General features: G+C 39.8%; 1 protein-coding gene across 1 annotated transcript in view; it reads right to left on the bottom strand.

Annotated features, from left to right (window-relative positions):
• Positions 1–13,868: 13,868 nt before the first annotated feature.
• The window catches only part of LOC113013484 (obscurin-like), a gene marked incomplete at its 5' end in the record, with an annotated part of 99,147 nt that continues 91,431 nt past the window's right edge, over positions 13,869–21,584 (bottom strand). The window contains 6 exons of the mRNA XM_026154421.1: positions 13,869–14,154; positions 15,543–15,605; positions 15,727–15,774; positions 16,154–16,245; positions 16,837–16,852; positions 18,981–19,028. Coding sequence (XP_026010206.1) covers positions 14,102–14,154; positions 15,543–15,605; positions 15,727–15,774; positions 16,154–16,245; positions 16,837–16,852; positions 18,981–19,028 — 320 coding nt within the window. The remainder of the gene's footprint in view (positions 14,155–15,542; positions 15,606–15,726; positions 15,775–16,153; positions 16,246–16,836; positions 16,853–18,980; positions 19,029–21,584) is intronic.

The raw sequence follows: 21,584 nt of genomic DNA, 5'->3' as shown, positions 1-21,584 counted from the left end.
CAGCAGGACAATTTAAACAGGACTGGGAATGAGAAACAGTTAAAAACAAACAGGAAAATCATAAAAGAGGAAGAAAAATAACACAAAGTAGGAAAGAAAACAAACCTTTAAATTAAAGAGGAAATGTTTTTTTTAAAAAGCTAAACAAAGATGGGGAAGAAGCACTCAGACTAAAATGATGAAAGACCATGACAGTGACAAATGAATAAATCTATATCGATGGCACTTTGTCCAGTTTGTTTTACTTGTTACTCTTGTGTATGTGAAGTCTTTAACAACGTTTAGAGGTTTTTTTCAAGAGGACACTGAGGCAGACAGCACACCATGACACTATAAATAACTGAGAGTAAAAATTCATAATAAGACTGATTAAAGTCTTCAGGCAGGACTTTAACTGACTGATCTGTGGTTGAGTCTGTTTTCAGATTTGAGTTACCTGCATTTACCCTAAACTCATCACGCTGTGCTGTAATAAATTAGATTGATCCTCCAGTTCATCAGCATCTTGTGAATCATAACTGTGATGTGTGAGGATGGACAGATAAATACTCATGAAAAGGAAATCAGTCAGTTTCAAGGCAACAAACTCTAGTAAATATAAAGTTTGTGTAGCAGCTAAAACATCTGCTCACATGGTTGCACTCTTGATATGATCTTTTAATATTTTAACCAATAAATGCAGTGGAGTGTGAGCTGTATCATATAAAATATTTTGTCCCTCAGGTTATTCCTGAAATATAGTTTGTTTCAACTTTGTTATATGACAGGTCACATTTATTCATCTGCTTCTTCCTGGTCCGCTCATGTCAAAGTCCGCCATCTAGTGGTTAAATGGAGGAAGTGCCGAGTAATAATGGCTAGAGCTCCGTGTCTGTGATAGTTCTGCATCTGCTGCTCTTGAGATGGGATAAAGTGTAAGTTTGGGCAGATGATGGATTGTTTCTACATATTAGTGCTCTGTCCTTCTTGTGGGTCTGTGAAGTTTGTTACATTACTACTGTAAGCTAACTGTTAGTGCTTTGTTTTGCCTGTTAGCATAAAACATGTCAGCATGTGGTATTTGTATTTACGTCACTTGACAGGCTTTGTCCATTTATTGTTAATGTTATGATCTTGCATTGGTCATGTGACATTTGTGCATCTACACTGAGATTAAATGTACCTGCTCTGTTTTGTTGTTACAGTTTTACAGACTGAAAGTGGTACAAATGGTACATCAGTAAAAGCTCTGAAGAACGCCACAGTCTCCACATGGAGCGCTTACTGAAGCCATTTATGTTTAACTGCACAGGCTGAATAGAAGCATTGAGTCTGTGCAGAAGATAACATGTAAACACAGGGAGGATATTATTGAGCACATTATAGGACATAACAGCTACATATATGAACAGGAAGAAAAAGATCATTTCTTACCTTCAGCATTTCCACAGATGACAGTACTGAGCACTAAAATAATGAATAAAACCTCATCAGACATTATACAACGATTAAAATCAAAACAAAAATAAATTAAGACTTTATTGAAGATGAACAGTAATAACCAGTAATCTGTTTGACAATAAAATAAAATAAACATAAACATCCAAACTGTTGTAACACAGTGTGTAACTATAAGTGATGCAAAAAGCAGCAGTGTATCAAACATTTAAACACTATAAGAATCACAAGTCTGCTTTGTTCCAGCTCTCAGGTAAACAGGTTAAAGCAGTGACTCAGTGTAATTCTCACAGATCAGAAACATTTTCATTAATCGCTGCCATTCAAACAATGTCAGACGTGTACTTACAGAAAAAGCCCATCATGCAGAGCAAAGAGTGCCCCATCGTCACATCCAGCCTGCTGCACTCTGATCCTCAGATAATCAAACAGTTTTAGTTTGCAGATAAAGAGAAGTTGTGTTTAATATAGATACAACAAGAGTTTTTCTACAGGCTCTTATTCTGATTGGTCTCTCTGTGCTTCCTGCCCTTTGACACGAAACTTAAACAGCTCGTGTAGCAGTTGGTTGATATGTTTATATTTCCTGTCCACTGCAAACATAGAAGCTTGTTTCTTGTGTTGTGTTGTTTCCTTTTTCTATAATATACAAAGTTGTTGTGTTGCTTCATGTAAGTATACATGTTTTGCCCGTTTGGGGGATTTTTTGGCTGCAATATCCACTAATATTTGTCTCCTGGCAGGTGTCTGCAGACTGGGAGTCACTGAGAGTGAATATACCAAAACAGCTTTTCTACTTTGGTGCCTGTATTTTCACTAAAGCCTTTAAAGTATATATATATATCCTTTTGATTGTTTAACAGTGGAATTAAATTAAATTCTTACTTTAGGCTGCATTAAAATGTCTTTATTTTATTCGACTCTTAGCTGAAACATCATCATGCAGTAATATAGTGAAAAGGCTCCTTTGACCTCAGACCTGTGAAAGTTTCCACCTTGTGGTTAAATTCTGGTTTTAAGTTTGGTGGAGACCCAAACACAGGAAATGACTCAGTGTGTGGCTGAAGTGAGACTAAAGACCTTTATGTTTCACCAACTAAAGAACAATTAAATTCATAGATAAATTCAAAGTTATATTTATTATCTGTTGTCATTTCAAAGTAAAGCAGGAACTCATTTATTCTGCAGACTGTTCTTTGTCTTGCTTTGACATGTATGTGCAGATGCACACTGACCTCAGCCTCTGACTACATGTAAACACAATAAAATAAAACAAACTGATGATGTGAAACAATGATTGAAACACTGTAATAATGATGTTTGTGTTGAACACCACATGTTACCAACCAAGATCATGTGATTGTGTCCAGAGTCAGTTCAAAAAGCAGACCCACATGTTAAATGGTTCTTATACAGCACTTTTTTTTACTCTTCTGAGTGCTTCACACAACTCGTGCATTCACCCATTCATACTAGCACATTTTTCTTAGTGCTTTGTGACAAACATTCACACACACATTCATACTCCGATGGATGCCTCAGAGAGCAATTGGGGGTTAGTATCTTGCCCAAGAATATGTGATAAGCAGACTAGGGGAAGCCAGGAATTGAACCAACAAATCTCCGATCAGCAGATGTTCAGCTCTACCGCCTGAGCTACAGCCGCCCTTGCAAAGCAGGACTCAAAGTACCAAACAAAGGTGACCTTTATTATGAAGCTGATAGTTTCAGGCCTTGATGGTAACAAACGAAGAAAACTGAGTTACAGATAACCAGTGTTGGGACTAACGTGTTGTTAAGTAACGCGTTACAGTAACTACGTTATTATTGTGGTAACGAGCACGGTAACTAGTTATTATGCCAAAATCAGGAACGCGTTAGTCGTTACAGGGATTTAGATAGGCTCGTTACTCGTTACTTCGTGTGGTGGCTATCGCAGAGCTTCCACAGATTCAGTAACATTAGCAAGTGGTGGAGGCCAGCAGGTGGATGAGAGAAAGGGGAGGCAGGAGGAGGAGCAGAGACCCGAGGCAGCCGCTGGTCCAAGTGTCAGGTGCACTGAACTTCAGGTAAGAAGTTATGACCTGCAGTCTGAGTCAGATATAAACCAAGTTTAGGTGGAGTTTATTTTCGTTATGTTGACTTTTTCCGTACTGTGTACTAGCTAGCATGACGGAGTTTCTATATAGCTGGGTGGGTGCTATGAAGATGTTGAACTTTATTTTGTTCATAAGGTTAATTATTAGAGTTGCCAACCGTCCCGCAAAAAACAGAATCGTCTCGTATTCAGAGAAAATATTACGCGTTTCGTGTTGAGGTGAAAAGACACACAGTTTGTCCCGGACTGCAGTTTTTGTGTTGGGTGTAAAAAGCGCACATGATGCTGTGACGTAGGCTAGAATCATGGCCGCGGTCAACGACGGTCCAGGCGTGGGATTTCTCTTGTGGAAATATGCACATTATTATTATTTTTTCTACTGGTAGGTGGCACAGTGCACTTGTTGCAAGTAAGGAAGCTAGAAGACTGGCAAAGTTATGGAAGCAACACATTAACAAGAGAATTCTGCGTAAAACCAAAGTTACTTTCCCTAGTAACGAGTAACTTGAAGTAACTGAGTTACTTTTGATAGAAGTAAGTAGTAATGTAACTAAGTTACTAATTTAAAGTAACTTACCCAACACTGCAGATAACTGATCACAGGAACACAGAGACTTACCTGTGGGTCATCACAAAATCTCTATTGAGATCACAAAAATGTCAACTTACACTTTGCAGTCAACATAAATAAATAACTGAGACTTAAACACTGTGTGATTCCACAAATGTTAATCTGTCCAAATGATTCAGTGATGTGTAGACTAATAGATCAGAAGATACTGTGGTGTATTACCTACAGCATGACTGTAGAGGGATCTTATCATAATTATTCCTGAAAGACTTTTACCTTTATTTTTACTCATGTTGCCATAGTAACTTTAACCTCCGAAGACCTGAACTCTTTCATAGCATTTTTATTTCTCTTTGCTATTTGGGCTGATTGGCACCTGATGAATGTAAAAACAAAGAATTACTTTTTATTGATTTTGCTGTACAAGGGCCTGATATCCACATATGGGGACATTCGTTTGAAAATTTGATAGAACAGTGGCAGAATAATGTCCTCGTGAGTGGATATCAGGTCCTGTGGAGTACTGTGGTCTAGACAAGACAAAATGTGATGTCCACATATGTGGACGCCTCAGGTTAAATCTTGAAAGCATGCTGAGAAAATGCACAAAGCATTGCAACAAACCACTATTGAACAGTTCACTTATAACTGGATCAAGCTTCCACTTCCTCTTTACACTTACTGAGGTTTGATAACAAGAATAAGACGACACCACATTCACACCAGAGTTTTTGAAGTGTTTTAGAGCGGTGGTTTGATGTGGATGATGGTTTGTCCTTGTATATTATGTGCATGTGATCACAGCCCTGGGCCTTGTCCTCAGCTTGTGACGGGTCCCTGGACTCTGGGAGGGTCGGCTGCCCGTTGCCTCTGGTTCTCAGAAGCTCTCCTCATGGGGTCTCTGTCTTCCTTCTGCTCTCTTTCAGGTGCTGTTTGTTTTCTGTGTCATTTCCTCTTTTTTTCTTTTTTTTAAATCTCTTTCCTTCTTTTAATTTCTTCTTCCTAGTCTGGACCTCCCCACCTGTCAGCTCTGACACTGTTACAGTAAAGATGTGTAATCTTTTTTTATTTTACTTTAATACCTGCAAATAGTTAATGTAGCAGTTAAAGCACAGTTTCTATAGCAAATGTTCTTCCTCATTTTAACTCTGCAGGCTGATGAAGGAAACAGCAAAAGATCATTGAGGTTTGTTTCAGTGCAGAGATGGTGCAGATAAGACTGCAGCTCTGTGTGAACTTGCAGTTATACAAATAACAATGTTTACACAATATTTTCCATCATTCACGTCTTTTTGAGAACTGATCCTTCCTGTCACAGTCTGATCTACAAGGTCAGAGTCTAAACACTTTCTGCATATGTTCATGGTCTCAATCATTAAACCTTTACATCTTACTGACATGTATTATAAAGTATTGTCCTCATCAGGGTATGAAGAGGACAATAAAGTGCAGTGTGCTTTAGGACCTTATGTTTGCTGGATACTGATGGCTTAAAATAAGACACTGCTACACACAAAACTATTGTCTCAAACTACAGGCTGCATTTCCTCTTTTGTATGTGGCCGAGACGAAAATGAGGCCGTTCAGTAGATTAAAAATAAACCTGTGGCAGAACAGACAGTAACCACCAACAACCCTTCACACACATATCGGCATTATTCTGCATTGTCATTTTTGCGGTTTGATCTTAATGTCTTTAAATTTAATACACAAACAGATGTCATGGTCCTCCAGTCTTCTCTGACTTCCTGTCAGTGCTGTTGTGGTTGCTCTCTCTCTCTCCTGCTGTCCTCTCCACCTGGGTGGTGCCCCATTCTGGGTTCCTGCCTTTGGCCAAAGCAACTGCTGCTCATCATCCTCATCCGATGCTTAAGGTGGTGGCTGAGCTGTAGGCTTTGCTGGATTGTTGTACTTACTTTAGTTACTGTAACCAAGACACAGAATAACTCCAGCTTTGTGTCTTTTTCATTGTAGCTGAAGTACGGGACAAACTGTTCCTTTTCAGCTCAACACGAAACGCGTAATATTTTCTCTGAATACGAGATGATTCAGTTTTTTAGGGGACGGTTGGCATCTCTACTAATTAATCTTATGAACAAAATAAAGTCCAACATCAGTAACATCATAGCACCCACCCAGCTGTATAGAAACTCCGTCATGCTAGCTAGTACGCAGCACGGAAAAGGTCAGCATAACGAAAATAAACTCCACCTAAACTTGGTTTATTTCTGACCCAGATAGAATGCAGGTCATAACTTCTTACCTGAAGTTCAGTTCACACTCAGACCGGCGGCCGCCACGGGTCTCTGCTCCTCCTGCCTCACCTGCTGGCCTCCACCACTTGCTAATGGTACTCAATCTGTGGAGGCTCCATGATAGCCACCACACGAAGTAACGAGCCTATCTAAATCCCAGTAACGATTGACACGTTCCTGATTTTGGCATAATAACTAGTTACCGTGCTCGTTACCGCAATAATAACGTAGTTACTGTAACGCGTTAGTCAACACTGGTGAGAGCTTTGTGATGTTTACTGTGTTTGGAGTCTCAAGTTAGTTTGTTGTCTTGTGTAGTTAGTGTGTAGTGTAGTCGTTGTTTTGTTTTGTGTGTCAGTTCTACTAGTGAATGTCACAGTTGCTGCAAAAAAGCCACCAAAGGCAGACTGCAGTGTAAATGCTGAGTGACACACCTGCTGTCAGACCTGCAGGATTTATCCCTGTGCTGTTCTCATCTGTGTTATAGTGACACAAACTATTTTTTGGAGTTGCATAAATAATTTGTTCTCTTCTTATTTGATGCAGAACACCTGATTGTTCTGTAAACAGTTTTAAATGGTTTTATAAAAAACGTCTGAGCCTTGGCTGCATTTTTAGGTAAATAGTACCATATAACTTTGTTTTTTGCAAAACTTGTGCATATTTTTTAAAAACGTACCATTTGTATTTGCATTTCAAGTTATGAAAATGATTCGTTAAACATGCTTTTGGTTTTTACTAGAGATGGCACGATACCACTTTTTTATGTCCGATACTGATACCGATATCATAAATTTGGATATCTGCCGATACCGATATGAATCCGATATAGTGTTTTTTAATCAACAAAACTGTTTTTTAAATATCTTGCTGCATTTTGTATAAGTTCATACTCAAGTTTAAAACAACAACTACACTAAAGCTATTCTGTTATACCTGTATGCAAAAAAAAACATTTCATAGTTCAGCAATACTGATCAATCTAATAAACTTAAACCTACACCATCCTCCCTATTCTGGTATTTTAAAGAGTACTTAGCATAAATATTAAGCAACCTAACTAATAGGGTTCCAACTCCCAGCAACAACAAAAATAAATAAATAAAAAATAGGGAACCACCCCTCACGCTCCACCTCATGATGCTTAATCGACGTAATCAACCTTAATTTGATGCAGTGTGAAAAAAAATGCACAGAAATCAATTATTTTTCAAGAAATATTAAATAGATTCAACATCTTTCTTCAACAAAATTGCAGACTGCACAGATGGTACCTTCCCAAAGGAAAAAGTACTATAGCTTACTAGGGTATATATATTAGACTTAATAGTTACTATATACAGTAATTGACTTCTATTCATTTTACATCAAATTAAAACTTTGGGTGTCAGATAATTATTCATTAAAAGCTAGACATTTTAAATGAGAATAAGAAAGAAAAGTATGTCTTTGTGCCCCCTTTTCCCTGTTAATGCCCTATCGGCCCCCCTGGCTAAACTTTGCTAGATCCGCCCCTGCACAGTTACCAGCGTCAGCTACGTAGAAAAAGATCCTGGTGTAGAAAGTAATATTAAATACATTCTAACAATAGCTGATCAAGCTTAAACGTGCTGCTGTTGTTCAGCCGCTGGTTTCCTCTTTCTGGTGCAAAGTGGGCCAAAAGCAAACTAGAGACACGGACTCGCGACAGAAAAGCCGATCAGCTGATCGTTAAGCAGTTTCATGATTGAAGTAGCAGCAGGAGAGGCAGTCGCTTGTTAAGCTTAACGCAGGAATGCTTTACAAACATTCAGAGATGGACTTACACACTTGCTTTACTTCTCTCGGGATAACTTTGTCGGAGATGAAATGCCGGGTTGCTAGCGAAGCTCCAAATGCTATCCAGACCACCGACAGGTCCTGCATGCCACAGCCGCTCTATCACGTGATGCATACTGCTCCGACGTGCTAACGTTCTGAGGTGAGTTACGGCGTGTTGCAAGTTTTGTGAGGTGCTTTCGTGATATTTAATGGATCGGATTACATTTTTTATTTTTCTACGATATCCGATCCAGTAATTTAGGTCAGTATCGGACCGATACCGATACGTAATATCGGATCGGTCCATCTCTAGTTTTTACAGTCAAAAATATCACTTTGTCTGAATTTAGATAAATTGTGCTGATACATTATATCAAAATGGGCAAATAACAGATTGGCAAGATAAACAGTTTTTAAAGGTGAAATATAGAGGCCAAATCAAAAGTAGTCAAAAACGGCCAGTTATACCCTGGACCCCAGAGGGTTAAAGGCTAAAAGCAAAGTTGTCACCAAGTACTGTTTATATTTGTGTGTATTGCTGCAGCTTTTTTAAGTATTAGCTTGGTGCCTTTGGGTGAAATAATGGTAATATGACTGATCCATATACTCACAAAGAATAGCCACTTGTTCCTGTGCTACCAAAGTTCCCCGGCTTTCATTCAAAATGTGTTTATCGTCAGCACCGACACATTAAACTACTTAAACATTATAAATGTCTTCAAGCTCACACTGAGGCCTGTGGGGCACAATCAGCCACTGAGACAGTTCACACATTTATATATATTTGTATATGGATATTTCATACTTTAAGAGTGCCTGTTTATTTAAGGGAGATGAACAAAGTACATTGGAATTGTACATAATAATATCATAGATGATAAATTAAATAGATTTTAAGTAGATGCTTGTGCATTCTTAAAGTCTTATATGTTGAATTGAACTATGTGATCTGTTCAAAGCCTCCCAGTCAGTGCTGTTCTCCATGCCTGTCTGACTGTACATGATGTCATCAGCACAAACACTTTAAAGGTGATCATTTAGGACTTCAGCAATAATACAGACAGCAATGTAGTTAGCAACAAAACAGTTAGTTTTATTGGGAATTAACTTAAAAAACAAACAAACATCAGTCTCCTATTTTCTATCACACAGGAAAGAAGCATCAATATCTGATGAGGCGTATTTATTTATTTTATTTTATTTGGGGGGGGGGGGGGGGGGGGGGGGTTCAACAGGAGAAGAATATCTCTAACAAGTTGATTTGTTCACATCTTAATTTTTAAGTGAAATGTGCATGTTGAGTTTATACACCATGTATATAAGGCGACCGTCCTTTTGCAGTATTTTTGTGTGCTGCGTTTTTCTGTCTTAACAAAAGGGGAACAAATGTTTTTAAGTTCACCCAGGATGATTTGTTTTAATTTTCACATGGTCTTACTGAGGTAATGCGAAAAGACTATGTGCACCTTAGCATATGCTACTTCCGGTGGCACCCAAAATGCACACAGATGGAAGCAAAAGGTGAACTTAAATACAGCTTTAATGCTGGACGACAAAACAGAAAACTGGCTGAAGTAAAATACAAAATAAACTTACGCAGGCAGACAGAACACACAACATGAATGAGGGTAGATCGCAACACTTTTGGACTTTTGCAAATATGTAATGTTCTGATAAATCGAGCAGATATTTGAAGTTTACACAGCTACATTCTCGACTGAAAATATCTTAAACATTTATTTTGTGACCAAGAAAGAGTAATATTAAAACAAAGTAGCTGCCGCCATTGTTGGAAACTAGAATTGGCCGCGCTATGAATTCTGGGTTAGATCGGGCCACAAAGAATACACCCGACCCATCCTTCCAATCTAGGGAAAAGGACACATTTGGAGGAGTCTTCGAGGTTGGACAGTCTTCGTTGCGTTGCTGTAACGTTATCGACCTACAAATGCGGCCTGCAAAGGATGCAGCTCCTGAATTTGGACACAGCAACGATACTGGAGACGGCTTCTTCTTGTTTTTGTGTTGAACACTAGCTGACCTGATCGTGACTAGTCAGCGAATCGTGGCAACCCCAGTTGTTATTATTGGATGACTCTACACAGGTTTAGCTGAGAGGTCGGTGACAGAAAGTGATTATAGGGTTGTAGCTTACACCGTCCCGATCATTGTGTTCTTATTTCTTAGAGCAAAAGAAGTGTCAGTCTGGACAAATGAACAGAAAAACTAAACAGAGGCAGATTCTGTTGGCATTGATATTTTTTATATTGTCATTTGTGCTAAAATAAGGCGTGTGCTGCTGAACTTGGGGAGCCGCTACAACGAGTCTTCAACCTCAGTCTGCGACTGGGGAGAGTGCCCGCCCTATGGAAGACATCCTGCATTGTCCCGGTCCCCAAAAAGAACCGGCCCAATGAGCTGAATGACTTCCGACCGGTGGCACTGACGTCACATCTTATGAAGACTCTAGAGCGGCTCTTCCTCAACCTCCTCCGACCACAGGTACAACATGCCCAGGACCCACTACAGTTTGCATACAAGGCGGGTGTCGGAGTGGAGGATGCCATCCTGTACCTCCTACACAGAGCCCACTCACACCTGGATGGGGGAAAAGGCACGGTCAGGATCCTGTTTCTTGACTTTTCCAGTGCCTTTAATACCATCCGGCCCTGTATGCTTCAAGAAAAACTGAACAGGATGGAGGTGGACCCCTGCCTGGTGGCTTGGATCTCCGACTACCTCACCGACAGACCACAGTACGTCAGGCTGAAGGACATCACGTCTGACACAGTGGTCAGCAGCACAGGAGCACCACAGGGAACTGTGCTGTCCCCTCTTCTCTTCACCCTGTACACCTCTGACTTCTGCTACAACTCTGAATTATGCCACATTCAGAAGTTTGCAGACGACACAGCCATCATGGGGTGTATCTGGGATGATCAGGAAGAGGAGTACAGAAGTCTGGTGAGGAACTTTGTCGCATGGAGTCACACAAACCACCTGCAACTCAACACCTCAAAGACTAAGGAACTGGTTGTGGACTTCGGGAGGTCTAGAGCAGGTCCACTGCCGGTACAGATAGAGGGGGAGGAGGTGGAGGTGGTCAACAAGTACAAGTACCTCGGGCTGTGGGTGGACAATAAACTGGACTGGTCATGCAACACAGAGTACCTGTATAAAAAAGCCCAAAGCCGACTGTACTTCCTCAGGAGGCTGAGGTCTTTTAACATCTGCAGGAAGCTCCTGAGGATGTTTTACCAGTCGGTGGTTGCTGGAGTACTTTTCTATGCTGTGGTGTGCTGGGGGAGCAGCACAGCAAAGAAGGACTCATCCAGGCTGGAGAAACTAATCAGGAGGGCTAGCTCTGTGGTCGGCATGAAGCTGGACACTCTGGTGACAGTGGCAGAGAAAAGGACATTAAAGAAACTGATGGACATTATGGACAATGCCAGGCATCCTCTGCACACGGCCATTAACAACCAGAAGAGTCTGTTCAGTGACAGGTTGCTTCTCCCAAAGACAAGAACTAACAGACTTAAAAACTCCTTTGTCCCACACGCCATCAAACTGTTTAACTCCTCTCTGGAGGGGAGAGGGAGGGGAAACAGGAGGACAAAGGAGGGGGGAACAACTAAGCTGTAGTGCCTCTTCACCTCACTGTGCAATACCTTTTTGTGCAATACTTTTGTAAATAGTCAACAGTGCAATAGACTCAATACTTGAAATGTGCAATTCACTTGTATTTTTATTTTTATTCCTATTTATTCTATTTATCCCCTTCGTATATTTTATTTATATTGTCTCTGTATTTATATATATGTGTGTGTGTATAACTCTGTAACTTCTGTCGGTGCTGTGCTTTTTTGGAAATCGAATTTCCCAGAGGAACCCACCCGAGGGATTAATAAAGTTCTATCTTATCTTATCTTATCTTAAAATATATAGATATAGAATCATCGCCTTTATCTGTCCTAATATGGCTATAATTATGAAGAAGTCAGACAGTCAGAGGATTTATTTTCAACCTTCTACTATTTCCTTTATCTGTGTCTGTGCTGACAAAATGTGCTTTCTTTATTTAGAGTGCAGCTTAGTCCAGAGATGAGCTATGTTATACATTAGGAAAGCACCATGTTCAGTTTCTTCTAAAGTGCAAGACTTCACACCTTTAAATGTTTGTTTGAGACATGACTTATTACAAGTTCCTGTTTTTATAGTTTAGCAAAGTGCTTGTTTCTGCTTTTCTGCATACCTCATACACACGGTTTAAGGTCATTGAAAGGTCACGTGTCTATGTATGGTATAGCTGGAAACACACACACACACACACACACACACACACACACACACACACACACACACACACACACACACACACACACACACACACACACACACACACACATGCAGTCTGAGCAGAAGAAAAGCTGCTCTGGAAACATGAGCAACAGTTTGACAGGTGACCAGAAAGATGGTGAAGCTCAGCAAACACGAAGCAATTTGATACCAGAACAAAAGAGAAATGTCTCCCAAGAACAGCAACGACTTCACAGTTTAAAGAAGAGCGATGATTCATAACCATCAAAGAGCAACTCAGAGGATAAACAGAAGAAAAGTGATTTGATTGAGAGGAGAGTGATTCTCAGAGACGGTCACTGAACAGGAGACGTGACGACTTTCAGGACGCCTCACTGACATTCATTGATGCAGATGATGATTTGACTGTGACTAACCCAAAGATAACAGTTATATTTGTTACCATTTATGATATTTTGACTCTAAATGATGTATTTTTTATTATCGTAAAGCATTTCTAAAACCAGTAACACTGAGATTTTATCCACTTCTGTCTGTAGTTTTGTGTCATGGTCACAAGTCTGTGAAAACAAAGTGAGTGTAATCTCTAAGAGTTCAAATTTAGGTGCAAATTAAAATATTTTGATGAAAAAAAAACCCATCAGAAATGTTTACATGAACCAAATCACAAAAACTGGAAGATGGAGGATGGAAAACATGTAAAACAATCAGGTACTGAGCAGAATTAATGTGTGGAAATGTCACATCAGGTGTTCAGCATTAAAGGGGACATGAAACACTACATGTATAAATGCTGATGTACATCATGGAGCCCAGCTCTCAAAAACTGACACAGATGTAACTCTGACTGTGAAGCTTAATTTAAGAAATAAGTGCTTAGAGTTATAAAAAGATGTTCAGCGCCATCTTCTGTCAGTACAGAGCATCACATCACCAGGTCAGTTGGTTCGTTTCAGTCAAAAGACTCACATCAGTTTATGTTAAGTAACTAATAGCAGAACCAATAACTCAGTGAAAATAAGGACACTTAAACTAAACATCAGTTTAATGGGGTCACTGTTGTGCTGCTGTCAGCTGCAACAATGACTTTTATGTTAAAACGGAGGATATACTGTCTGCTTTCACCGTCTGTCTCTTTAGCAGTAAGAGGTTCTGTGCTGTTTGGTTAGCTGCACTGACACAGGAAAATCCAGCTGTTAGCTGTAATGTTCAGGTCTGTGAAGCACTTTATGAACGAGGACTTCATGAAGGAGAGTCTGTTTGACATGTTTTGTGAACTTTAAGTTCTTATTTCTTGAATCCAGTTTCACAGACAGTTACATCTGAGTCAGTGTTTGAGAGCAGGGCTCTAAGATGTAAATTATCATTTATACATGTGGTGTTTTTTAACGTCCACTATAAAGGACAAATGTAATTTCATGCATTTGAACCTGTTTTACATACAAGAACATGTTTGAGTAAATATTTAACTATTTTTCACGTAGAACCACTTAACAGTGTCCCAGCTGTAGATCTTCTGTTGTGAGCTGAGAAAAGAAGTGTTTCTATAATCTGCTGCAGAGGACTGTGGAAATGTTTGCTGCATAAATCAGCAGCTACAAACACTGAGAACCTGCCTGGATATCAGCATAAGGACGTGTGTGAGGGGTCACTGGCTGCCCCTGTGTCTGTCCCACCTGTGTTGAAGAACAATAAAGTTTATTATAAAAGCATTGTCTCCCCTTGATGCAAAGTGAAGTTCTGTTTTGTGTTTGAGTCTTTACAGGTGTGTAATGTTACTGTGAAGTGGTATGAAAATGATACATGGCTTTCAAAATTTTAAGCAAATAAAACTCTGAAAAGTGTGGCATGCATTTGTTTTCAACCCACCTTCGTCAATACTTTGTAGAGACACTGCTCGCTGCATTTACAGCTGCAAGTCTTTACCAGCTTTGCACATCTACAGACTGAAATGTTTGCCAATTATTTGTTGCAAAATGGCTCAAGCTCAGCCAGACTGTGAACAGCAATTTTTCAAGTCTTGCCACAGATGCTCAGTGGGATTTAGGTCTGGACTTTGACTGAGCCATTCTAACACAAGAATATTCTTTGATCTAAACCAGGGGTCGGCTGGTGTCCTGCAGGTTTTAGAGATCACCCTGGTTTGCAGTTGTAGCATGCTTTTTCCATTTTTGGATGATGGATTGAACAATACTCCTTGAGATGTTCAAAGCTTGGGATATTTTTTTTATTACCTAACCCTGCTTTAAACTTATCTCCAACTTTATCCCTGACCTGTCTGGTGAGTTCCTTGGTCTTCATGATGCTGTTTGTTCACTAATGTTCTCTAACAAACCACTGAGGCCTCCACAGAGCAGCTAAATAGGTGACTTCTGAAAGTAAATGAATGCACTGGATTTTAATGAGGGATATCAGAGTACAGGTGGCTGAAAACAAATGCACGCCACACTTTTTAAAACCATGTATCATTTTCATACCACTTCACAATTATGTGCTACGTTGTGTTGGTCTATCACAGAAAATCTCAATTTAAAAAAGGTGTCAAAATGTGTAGAAGTTCAACAGGTATGAATACTTAAGCTCATGTAAGCTCATGCTTTGTTCAGTTTGATCAGAAATATCCAAGTGACGAGTTTAATGTTGAAAGAAGTGATCAGAGTAAAATACAGCTTTATTATCCACTTAGCTTTGGTTCAGACTAATAATTGGTTCTTAGTGCAGTGGCACTTTGATATCACTGTAATGTGTTGTCATGCTAATAATGCCAGTAATAGATTACTTTGGCTTGCACAGCAAATGTGTAGCTTACAAAGAATGATGAATAAATGTTTTTATTCTTCATTTGTTTGGTGTTTAACTGTTTTCCCATCTCACTAAATACACAGATTTAAAAAGGTGAAAAGAACAAAATAATACATTTGAATAAATGTCTGTTTCCTAACATGAGAAAAATGCCGCCAGACCTAACTTATATTAATAAGTCCACCCAAAATGAATTTCATACTAATTAAAAATCTTTCCAAACCAGGTTTTCTTTTTATAAAATTAACTTTGGTGTACTCACTCTTAGTTCTAAGATCTTTAAACTCAATAAGAGAGGAGGTGATGTCATCGTATTCATCTGATCCTGAAATGTTCATATTTTTATTTACAGGATTGTTAAAACATATAACATGAAATTAGACTCATTAAATCAAAAACAAGTTTCATCTCTAACTGCTCTGTGCTTTCCAGCACATATACTGTACCATTTCTGTTTTTCACTTGTGTGACTGATTCATAGAGGTCAGCAGTACCTAAAGAAAAAACAAGCCAGGCTCACATTAATCATTTTATTACAGTTACACTAAAGATCAGAGCAAACACAGAAACACTGTGTGAGTCAAAACCAGGACTGTAAGATCTTTAAATGTTATTTAAAAAACTCGTGAACGCAAACTGAACCTGATAAATGTTTGTGTTAATGGAGGTTTAATAAAAGTCAGTATCCATCCATCCATTCGCTTCTGCTTATCTGCCAGTCTGTCGCAGGGCTCACACACAGGGACAGACAACCATTCGTGCTCACATTCACTCCCACATTCACACCTATGGGCAATTTAGATTGATCAATTAGCCTTTCCCCACTAAAAGTCAATATTAATAATGATAATAAAGATTGTTTTAAATACTGACCATGTTGAAGAGAGTCGTACACATGAGTTTCATTCAGGTTGACTCCATGATTTGTGGAGGAGCCCGGACTGTGACTCTCAGACTGGATCGACCTAAAACAGGAAATAAACACAATTGTCATGGTCCTCGGTCTTTTGACCCAACGGTTTGTGTTTTTCATTATTATGATCTTGTTTTTGTTCTGATTGTGTACTGGGGTTTAGACTTTTTAGTTCCTAGAGTTTGGTTTCTGTGTTCCCTCTGTTTAGTGTCTGTACCGTGTCTCTGTGCATTTCCTGTTTTATTGTGAAGATCCATGTCTTCTGTTAGTGTGTTCACTTTATGTTTTCCCCTGACTCATCAGTTCAATTTGGTTCAGCTGTGTCTTCCTCCTGTTTGCTATTCCACGTTTCCCTCTGTGTGTATTTATAGTGTGTGTCCTCGTGTGCTTGTTGCTGGTTCGTCCGTGTTCTTTCCCTGCATCATTCTGTGTCGTCCCCCGTGTCTCCCTGCATCGCCATTTTGCCTTTGCTGTTTCTGTTTGTTTCACCTCTTTATGAATAAAACTCATTTGCATCTCAGCTGCCTGCATCTTAGGTCCTAATTCTCAGCCTCCACTCATCTGCCACGGCAGACGTGACAACAATAAACTCAAAAGTAACTGATGTTTGTTTAAAAATAATAATAAAAAGTATTTTACCAACCTGGTGAAGCAGGAATCTGTAAGATAATATAAGAATACTTTATTAATCTCAGAGGAAACCAAGCGGTCACAGTGGCTAAAAGACAGTAAGAACAAAAACTGACTAAACTAAATAATATACACTGAACAAAAATATAAACGCAACACCTTTGTTACTGCTCCCATTCCCCATGGGATGGACGTAGAGACCTAAAATTCATTCCAGATACACAATATAACCATCCCTCCCAAACAGTGGTCACAAATCAGTCCAAATGTGTGGTAGTGGGCACATCTGCTATATTGAGATAATCCATCCCACCTCACAGGTGTGCCACATCAGGATGCTGATCTGACATCATGAGTAGTGCACAGGTGTACCTCAGACTGCCCACAACAAAAGGCCACCCTGGAATGTGCAGTTTTTTGCGCTATTGGGGGTCTGGGGACCCAGAACCGGTCAGTATCTGGTGTGACCACCATTTGCCTCATGCAGTGCAACACATCGTCGCATGGAGTCTATCAGATTGTCAATTGTGGCCTGTGGAATGTTGGTCCACTCCACTTCAATGGCTGTGCGAGGTTGTTGGATATTCGTGGGAACTGGTACACGCTGTCGTATACGCCGGTCAAGCACATCCCGAACATGCTCAATGGGTGACATGTCCGGTGAGTATGCTGGCCATGCAAGAACTGGGACATTCTCAGCTGCCATCTGCCCTGAACAATGTGAACCATGATTCATCCGTGAAGCGCACACCTCTCCAACGTGCCAGACGCCATCGAATGTGAGCATTTGCCCACACAAGTCTGTTACGGCGACGAGCTGGAGTCAGGTCAAGACCCCGATGAGGACGACGGGCATGCAGTTGAGCGTCCCTGAGACGGTTTCTGACAGTTTGTGCAGAAATTGTTTGGTTGTGCAAACCAATTGTTCCAGCAGCTGTCTGGGTGGCTGGTCTCAGACGATCTTGGAGGTGAACCTGCTGGATGTGGAGGTCCTGGGCTGGTGTGGTTACACGAGGTCTGCGGTTGTGAGGCCGGTTGGATGTGCTGCCATATTCTCTGAAACGCCTGTGGAGACGGCTTATGGTTGAGAAATGAACATTCAATGCACGGGCGACAGATCTGGTTGACATTCCTGCTGTCAGCATGCCAGTTGCACGCTCCCTCATTGCTTGTGGCATCTGTGGCATTTTGCTGTGAGACAAAACTGCACATTCCAGGGTGGCCTTTTGTTGTGGGCAGTCTGAGGTACAGCTGTGCACTACTCATGATGTCAGATCAGCATCCTGATGTGGCACACCTGTGAGGTGGGATGGATTATCTCAATATAGCAGATGTGCCCACTACCACACATTTGGACTGATTTGTGACCACTGTTTGGGAGGGATGGTTATATTGTGTATCTGGAATGAATTTTAGGTCTCTACGTCCATCCCATGGGGAATGGGAGCAGTAACAAAGGTGTTGCGTTTATATTTTTGTTGAGTGTAATATATCACAAAGTATGAATAATAATGCACACCACAAAAAGTAGAGAATTTCAATTCTGTTGTACCAGCTGCAAATGGCAGCATTTCATCGTGCAGTCGATGGATGTTAGTAGCAGCAGGTATAGAGTATTGCACATTGAGATATTTACAGACACCAGTGTGTGCATGTGTGCTTTCACATGATGATGTATGTTGTAGAGTCTGACAGCAGCTGGAAGGAAAGATCTCCTAAATCTCTCCTTCACACTGTGGGTGCAGCAGCCTGTCACTGCAGGAGCTGCTCAGTGCTGTCAGAGTGACCTGCATGGGGTGGGAGGTGTTATCAGAAACAGGGGTTACAGCTGAGCCACCATCCTGTCACTGACTACCTCCACTGGGTCATGACGACGTCCCAGAACAGAGCTGGTCTTCTTCATCAGACTGTTCAGATTCTCTCATTTACAATTATTATGTTTAATTGTTTCACTGATATTTTGTGTCATCAGATCAGAATGAATGTTTGAATATTTAAAGTGAATGTAGTAAATAAACTCTGTAAAACTATCTAATAGTGAAATGTTCATATTTTATTTACAGGTTTGTAAAAACACACCACATGGAATTAGTTTCATTAAATCAAAAACAAGTTTCATCTCTAACTGCTCTGTGCTTTCCAGCACACATACTGTACCATTTCTGTTTGTCACTTGTGTGACTGATTCATAGACGTCAGCAGTACCTAAAGAAAAAACAAGCCAGGCTCACATTAATCATTTTATTACAGTTACACTAAAGATCAGAGCAAACACAGAAACACTGTGTGAGTCAAAACCAGGACTGTAAGATCTTTAAATGTTATTTAAAAAACTCGTGAACGCAAACTGAACCTGATAAATGTTTGTGTTAATGGAGGCTTAATAAAAGTCAATATTAATAATGATAATATTATTTAAATGGTTTAAATACTGACCATGTTGAAGAGAGTTGTACTCATGAGTTTCATTCTGGTTGACTCCATGATTTGTGGAGGAGCCCGGACTGTGACTCTCAGACTGGATCAACCTAAAACAGGAAATAAACACAATAAACTCAAAAGTAACTGATGTTTGTTTCAAATAATAATAAAAAGTATTTTACCAACCTGGTGAAGCAGGAATCTGTGAAAGAGACAAATGTTATTACACATGTTTGTCATGTATAAATTGTTCCACTGATATTTTGTGTCATGAGATCAGAATACATGTATATGTGTGAATAATTAAAGTGTATGTAGTAAATAAACTCTCTAACACAGCATGAAAAGAAGAGGCTCTTACACTTGGACTGTCTGCAGCGATACAACAAGAGCAGGAGAATAATAATGAGAGAGACTCCACAAACCAGTCCAACCATCAACCACACAGGAGATGAACTACGTCCAGTTACTGTAATAACAAACAATAATTAATTATTAATAAAGTATAAAACAAACACTGAGAGCACAAATCTCTGCTAAGGCAGCTCACTCTGTTGACAGTATTTGCTTTCAAAGAAAAAACATATTGTATTTTCAGTGTATCTTTTTGTTTGTACTGTGAGAAGTTTGTAGTTCAGTAAAAATAAGTCCAAAGGCAGATTTTTTTCAACATGACAACAAGGGCAGATGTGAAATGTAAAAGTGAGGTCAGAGGTCAAACCTAACATGATATTTTAAATCTTTATACAGTATTTTCTATATGTTGACAAGACACAACACCTTTGTAAGAATCATAGTTTCTGTGTTATAAGGATTTTTATTTAGTGATAAAGTTGACCTTGAAGACCTCGGTGGCTGTAGCCAAATGTTAATGGATAGTTAACATGACTGCAGCTCGTCAGTGAGGTAACCAGGCAGGTCTGCTGGGATCCTTTCTAGGAAAATAAGATTTGTATGCTAAGAGATTTTCCCCTTGTTTCAGTTTCTTCCTGCTTCAAGATTCGTTTTCATGCCATCATTCACCTCCAGTCAGACGCCTGCCACCTTGGATCATTACCCCTGTATTCACCACCACCGCTGCCCCCCTCGGAGCCTCTTCCTCACTTGCCTGCCTTCCCATCATTCAGCAGTTTCCACAGACCTCTGCCTTCATCCACTAAACCCAGCTAGTCTGGACTCCAAGTAAGGCATTGTTGCAGCCACTTTATGAACACTCTCTGTCTTGTCACATTCCCTCAGATTTCCTGCCCTAACTGCTCTCTCCTCTCCCACAGATCTGCCGCCCTCACACTGTTATGTCCGCTCCTCTGGCCTGTCTCTCTCACCTCAGTTAAGATGTTTTTGTAGGACTCACTCATTAAGTTTAGGTTCATTTATGTTTTGTTCTTGTTGACTGAGTCAAAGCTCACAATCTGTTGTGTTAAATAAATTATCCTTTGTTTGATAAAGAAACTGACTCATTACATCCTCTGCTGTTTCCACCTGAGTCCATCACTTGAGTCCTGAATCACAACAATATTAAACCTGACAATTTAGAGATATTACATAATAGTTTTATAAAGTTCTGACTAAATAGATCCAGGTGGCTTCAAAACATTAAGAAAGATAATATGATGTTATTTCTCAGTCATGAAACTCATTTACAGAAAGACACACTGTTTTGATCCTGCTCACCTTTAACTGACATCCAGCTCTGTGCTGACTCTCTTCCTGAGTACTGACACTTGTAGAAACCTTCATCAGACTTTGACACTGCAGAGATCTTCAGCTCCCCTCGGGTATCATTTTCAATAAGTTTGTCATTGTGATAGAAAAACACATTGGAAAGTATTTTTTGTGTTCTCAAACTGCAGCTCAGACTAACAGAAGCTCCCTCAGTCACAGGATGAACAGGACTCACCAGGATAGAAACATTACCATCATCTGTGAAACAATCACACACAATTGTTTCAGTCAGACCAGCTGGTGCACACTTTGAGAAAAAGCTGTGAGTCGTGTCTCATGATCTACATGCAGACCTGGTTTTCTGAGTGATTATGAGGACTGGAAATATAGTTGGGATGTTTCCTGCAGGAGTCAAATTACTGATGGTGACATTATTGAATGGTTAAAGGTGAAATTGTAAATGTTTGTATGTTTGTGTTATTTTGCATGATGTGTTTCACAAATTTCTCTGAATTGAGACATTAAAGGTTCATCTAATCTGACGACAGAGATGTTGAGCTTTGTTGAGTTTTATTCTGACAGAGAAAATAAAAAATACTGTTGGCAAATTATGACAAACTGGATTATGAAAGGATGAAATTAGACAAACAACCAAGAATATTTTGATGCTTTTCT

This window comes from Astatotilapia calliptera, chromosome 3 (assembly GCF_900246225.1).
Source record: "Astatotilapia calliptera chromosome 3, fAstCal1.2, whole genome shotgun sequence".
In the NCBI taxonomy this organism is placed as follows: Eukaryota; Metazoa; Chordata; class Actinopteri; order Cichliformes; family Cichlidae; genus Astatotilapia; species Astatotilapia calliptera.
The sequence above is the reverse complement of the archived record's forward strand: the minus strand, read 5'-3'. Positions and strand labels throughout refer to the sequence as shown.